The sequence below is a fragment of the Gekko japonicus genome, unplaced genomic scaffold (assembly GCF_001447785.1).
Source record: "Gekko japonicus isolate JY-2015 unplaced genomic scaffold, Gekko_japonicus_V1.1 scaffold534, whole genome shotgun sequence".
Classification (NCBI taxonomy): Eukaryota; Metazoa; Chordata; class Lepidosauria; order Squamata; family Gekkonidae; genus Gekko; species Gekko japonicus.
The window spans coordinates 888,715-895,027 of NW_015172021.1; the positions used below are offsets into that span (position 1 = coordinate 888,715).

General features: G+C 45.5%; 1 protein-coding gene across 1 annotated transcript in view; it reads right to left on the minus strand.

The window, feature by feature from the left end:
• ACACA (acetyl-CoA carboxylase alpha) overlaps window positions 1-6,313 on the minus strand; it is a 297,952-nt gene that overhangs the window by 230,510 nt on the left and 61,129 nt on the right. Inside the window, exons 8-9 of the mRNA XM_015420510.1 lie at window positions 4,474-4,584; window positions 2,340-2,549 (exon numbers count right to left, since the gene is read on the minus strand). Coding sequence (XP_015275996.1) covers window positions 2,340-2,549; window positions 4,474-4,584 — 321 coding nt within the window. The remainder of the gene's footprint in view (window positions 1-2,339; window positions 2,550-4,473; window positions 4,585-6,313) is intronic.

Here is a 6,313-nt window from a genome sequence, read left to right on the forward strand (position 1 = left end):
ATTTGCTTTTGCATAACCTGCGTACTATTTGCAAACTGCTCCGTTAATTGTTTCATTTGTTGGAGTAACTGATCCATTTGCCCTTTCAGCGGATTCACAGCCTCAGAAATCATATTTTGCATTTCTTTGGAGGCAGTTCCTGTTAACTTCCCCACTGTAACATTACTCCCTGGTGATAATTGTGGAGTTTTGGTCTGCTTTGTTTTAATTTGAGACATTTTTGCCACTTTCCTCTGAGATTAATACAAGTTAGTCAGCTCTTTTTAAGTTCTTATTTAGCTTTGCCTCAAATTTGGCTTTTTTCCCCGGAACAATAATCTCTTTATTTTGACTTGTTTAAGATTATCACTGTCTCTTGCCTGCCAACATTCTTTTTGGCTTCACGCCTAGATTTTTGTTATTGTTTACTGTCCATTCAAGGTCACTTCCCAGTTCCTTTAGATGTGATCTCACTCCTCTATTAACCAGGGGGGAGGGTGATCTTCCCCCTTTACACATCTCCAATAGTCTTACAATAGATTATACTTTCGCCTGTTGCACCCCCTTCCAAATCTTTTCTTCTGCCAATCCCCCCTATCAAGCCCAAAAAAATTATAAGGGTTCTCCTGCCCCCCTCCCGTTGGAGAGAACAATTGCTAGCGATGCAAAATAGCTATAGGGTGGGGGTGGCTGTTTCCCACACTCTCCTCTGTGGGAACCTTCTCTTTTTTCTTTTAAGTCTCTTTAAATCCACAATAGATCGTTTACTTCATATTGCATTTAATTCCAAAGCATCTTATGCTGTCACAATCACAGTCTTTATTTACTGATATTCCATTAGCTTGTTGGTATTTCACCCCTTTTCCCCACCACTCTGCCAAAACCATGGGATTGATTGGAATATCCTCCCTGCCATTATTGGCTGATTGAGTAGTATCGGGGAGAGGAATTCCAGTCTTTTAGGGGTTAACAATCATGACAGTCTTTTTCTTGCGAACACAGAAAAGTTTTCACTTGACTCACAGTTATACGCTTATATTTTCAATTGCTTATCTTCCTCCTGGCTTCTCCACAGTAGCAACAGCTCCTGCCCACTGTGGTGAGCTTCTCTTCCTCAGCTTGCTTCAGAGCGAGTTTGGGGTCTCCTAACGGGTTGCCTCCCTCGTTAGGACCCCTAACTCAAGCTCCTTGCTCCCTGCTACCCCTCCCCCTGGGTGCAGGGTGGTCTTTGTTGATTCGGAGACCCCTTTAAACTGAAGAATCGATCAGTCGCTCGGGAGCTCCCCCGATGTGACTGCTAGTCACCGCGCTGCCCTGTTATCTCTCAATTCAATTCAATTCAAATACCTTTTATTGGCATACAATATTAAAAGCGTTTCCCAATAATACAATCCAAGAGAAATTATAAAATAGATAGTCGTGGCTATGTCAGGCCTAACTCAAGTTGTCACAAGTTAGATTTGACCATACAAAAGATACCTGAATCATAAAATAAACTGGCATTCCAAACTTTTAAACTTAAGTTTTTAAACTTATAAATTAAGAATCATTAATATGATCAGGGTTACTCTTCCGTTTTATAAAACAATGGAGAAACTTAGAGGTCAGTTCAATGATCTCCAGATCTCGTGAAGCAAGGAGAAATTGTACCTTGATTCTATCCGATTGGCCTGCTACCAACCTAAGGGGGGCTTCTATACACTCCACTCGGCCCTGTTATCTCTCACAGTGGGTGATATTTCATAGCACACTACAAAACAGAACCTCCATGCTTAGATGCAATCAATAGTCATTGATGGAACTTTCCTCCCCCAAGAATTTGACTAACCTCCTTTAGTCCAGCATCCCGTTTCACACAGTGGCCAACCAGTTCCTCTGGAGGTCTAACAACAGGGCACAGAGACCCTGAAGTTGCATCCTGGCTCTGGGATTCAGATGTTTCCTACCTCTGAACATGGAGGGTCTTCTTTAGTTACCAATATGACTATTGTTGGACCTCCAAAGCAACTGGTTGGTCCTTGTGTGATACAGGATGCTGGATTAGATGGACCACTGATCTGATCTAGCAGGGCTCTTCTGATGTTCACCTATCCTGTCCCACAGCTGCTCTGCAGGAGTGTCAGACAACATCCTCCTTCAGACTTTAATCCAAGACTAGTCATAACAGGGATTAAACCTGGATCCTTCTGCACCAAAAGCAGCAGCTTTACCACTTACCTATGAGCTATACCTAATTGTTGTATACAGATGACGACAAACTAGCATGAGAAGCACTGATCTAGTTTGCAACTTTTTTTTTGTAAAAAAAGGATTATCTGGGGTCAGATCTCTCCCCTGCAAACTGCCCAGTTCCCGCCTACCTGTTCCATGTGTTCAAACACCACAGAAGTGGCGATCGATGCTGGAGCTTCCTCGATGATCTTCTGGTGTCGGCGCTGCACTGAACAGTCTCGGCCGAAGAGGGAGATCGCGTTGCCATATTGGTCTGCAAGGATTTGAACCTCCAGGTGGCGAGACTGTTTGGCAAGGCGCATTACGAAGATAGGGGACCCTGGCACTTCTGCTTGCACCTGAGAGGCAAAGATGTCATGAGATATAAATCATGCATGCCATTCCCAGGATGGGTGCTCACATTCATCTCAGAGGTGGTTAAGCCACTGGGGTCTCCAACAGGTAGCTCGTGAGCTCCTGACTGCTCTCGCAGCTGCATGGTAGTTTGCATATCCCCCAGAAGACTCAGGAAAAGATGGCAAAAAGGTCTAATGTAGGGTTGTTGGGGGTTTCTTAAAGTCTTATTTCGCTGTATTTTTTCTTCTGTGCTGGTGAACTGATAGCTTCACGTCTGGTGCTCTTCCTAGCCCATGTTCTGTTTCTAGGACATAACAGACTTCATTAACATGCTGGGTACTCAGAAGTACCTCTCTTTTTTAAAAAAAGCTGGCAATCCCTGGGTTAAAGCTGCCGGAAAATTACTTAACCCCATTCACAACTATGCAGCAAGCTTCAGAAGAAAGAGGAGGAGGAGGAGGAGGAGGAGAAGAGGAAGAGGAAGAAGAGGAAGAGAAAGAGAAAGAAGAGAAAGAGAAAGAAGAAAAAGAGGAAAAAAAAGAGAAGGAGATTGGATTTATACCCCGCCCTTCACCTGAATTCTCAGAATGGCTTACAATCCCCTTTCCCTTCCCTTCCCCACAACAGATACCCCGTGAGGTAGGTGGGGCTGAGAGAGCTCTCTCGAGAACTGCTCTCTCGAGAACAGGCCTGAGAGAACTTGTGACTGACCCAAGGTCACACCAGCAGCTGTATGTGAAGGGGCAGGGAACCATACCTGGTTCTCCCAGATTAGAGTCCACGCTCTTAACCACTACACCAAACTGGCTCTCAAGATGAAAGATTTAACACTGTCCGAAAGAGGGGCTGGTCATTCCTCCAAGGTGCCTTCTGCCACTGCACAAGCATGTTCTGTCCATGTGCCCACCCAGCACATCAGACGATCCTTATCACTTGGGAAGGACCCAAAATGGAAACCCTGCCCCATCCCAGCACTGCCCCCAGCTGGCGATAATGGGAGCTGCGTGGTGGGATTCCTCCATACACTCCTCAAAGGGGCTGTCTTAGTCTACTGTAGCAAAATAAAACAGAAGTCCAGCGGCACCTCAAATACTAACAACATTTATGCCCGCATAAAACTTTTGTGAGTCACAGCTCACTTCTCCAGATGCTATGAATAGTTCCTTGCACAGGTCTAGTGCCTTACACGAAGAATCACACCTAAAAGCCTTGTGACGAGAGTCACACCAAGCTCCTCTTTCTGTTCCCAGCTGCCTCCTTTCCCGTCTCGCTATCTGTGATTTTCCCTATAAAAATGTGGCACAGGAGTTCCTCTTCATAGCATCTGAAGAAGTGAACTGTGACTCACAGAAGTTTTATGCTGGAATAAATGTCATTAGTGCCTAAAGTGCCGCCAGACTTCTGTTTTATTCTTCCATACAACCTAGATGTCTCGAAAGTATGAGAGGCCAAGAGTGGCCTGTTGTGTGTGTAGGGTTATGTTTTTAAACATAAAATGGACAAATAAAAAGGCTGGGCTTCATGAACATCTCCGCTTGCATGTTGAAATAAAAGCACATTTCTAGTCCTTGCAATAGCGTGTAGATTTCAGAAGCCAAAGAGATTAAAAAGCCTTACACAAACTCTCAAAAAGTCTCAGGATGGGAATCCAGCATCTGCTTTCCTGACACCTGCCACCCAGGATCTTTTAACCGGGAATGCCAGGGATTGAACCTTGGGCCTTCTGCATAACGCTGATACTTCATTGCAGAGATTCAGCCCCTCCTGCATGCGCCAGGTGGGTGCCAAGCTTGGTGGCTGCCAAGGGAAGCACTGATGGGCATCATAGTGCCACCGGGCACCATACTGGAGAACCCTGGTATACACACAGGCAAAGCCCCAAACTGCCGTTTCTTCTGCTCACGGAGGAAGAAGAGAATGACCTACTTGTCGGAAGAGGTTGGGGAAGTCATCGGCACTGTTCACTTTCCTGATTCCTTTTCCTCCTCCTCCTTCAGAGGCTTTGATCATGACCGGGTAGCCAACGTCTTCGGCTGCCTGAGCAGGGAAGGAGAGAATAAGAGTTGATAAATGCAGCAAACTGAAAGGCCTCAGCCAATTAGCAAGAGGAGTCTCCTGTGAGAAGCTGGAGCCTGGGACTGGCCCTCATTACGCTTCAGAGAAAACTGAAGAGGGGAGCCACCACCACCACCCCACCTCATACGATTACCTCATACGATTACTTTTCCCTCTCTGATTATCATCAGCACTGCCAAATTTAGTGGATGAAAGCATTACATGAATCAATTAAAGACCTACCTGATGATCAACTCAAAAGGGACCACCCATTCACCTGGCAAGCCATTTTCTTTTTAAAAACTGGATTTTTTAAATGCGAGTGCTTAGAAAAACAGCAGGGAGGCAGAGACCATCTCAGAAGATTCATCTACCTTTGTTCTCACCTCCAGAGAGCGGACCTCTTCTGAGACGATGCCTGCTGGGACGGTGACACTTGAGCCAGCTAACTCCCACCCCCACCACCTTAGGAGAGGCATCCCCCTTCATTCTCACAAAATGGCACCTCCAAGATGGCACCTGATACAACACACAGCCTTCCTCTTCCTTCAAAACTAATGCTCGATTCACATACGAACTGAGAACGCTGTTGTGAATCCATGGTTAACCGACCCAGATTTATTAAACAGGATTAGAGTCCTGGTTTAGGAGGTACATAAAAAAGACCAATACGCACACTGCTTTTTGGTAATTCAGTCTCAAAAAGGTATGATGTGTGATTGCTGGTTGCCCGGTCAGAGATCCATCAAATACAGTATACCTTTCTCTGGCTGGCAGTGGCTCTCCAGGGTCACAGGTAGAGAAGCGTGTTTCTCTAACACCTGCTGTTTAAGACCTATCCACCACATATTGCCAAGCTTTGAACCCTGGACCTTCTTTATTTGCTCTGCCACAAAAAAAGCAGCACTTTGAACTAAGCCCAGAAATTAGTTTCTTAACTAGCAGAGCTCCTCCAAAAATGGAACTCTATATAGACCCATGGGCAAAATAAAGCCCCAACCTCTTGAATTTATGGCCCACTGGGAGTTTCTCACCCTGCAGAATGCGTACATGGTTTTTGTGGACCAGCCAAGAGAAGCAGCCGGATGAACCTCCATCACTGAGGCATCTGCTTTAATGAAGATACATCCCAGAACCCTATCTGCAGTAAAGTTTCCAAAACTTCTTGGAGTTTGATCTCTCCCACCTTTCTAATATTACTGTCTTTTCCACCACCACTACCAGTTCCAACTGGAGGTACAGAATCACGTGCACAGATTGGGAGCCAAGCACATCAAGGGAAAGACAGTAATATATCAGCGACACTCTCCTGAAACCCAACAGGGATATGTTATGGGAACAAAACAGCTGCTCTTTCCAGACTTGGTTGGGATGATGGTGACAAATCCAATGGAAATTAATAATGGCTCTCAGCTAGAAGCACCCTGCCACCATTGTATCTAATTGAGTGCCAAGAGCAGGTTCACAGTTCAGACAGAAATGTAAACACTGATGGTTGGACTGTCAAAAGTTAAAGTTCAGCAGCACAAGAGTATCCTGGGAGCAAGGCCTACCCTCAGTCCGTGGTCCACATCCGTCACACAGCCCTTCTCGTACAATTCCTGGGGGACATTGAGGATGCGCTTCTGGAAGTCGCCCTCTTGCCAATCCACCCGCAGACCTGAAATCCAAAACGATGTCAGTAAAGTCTCAAATCTGTGTGTATTATCTG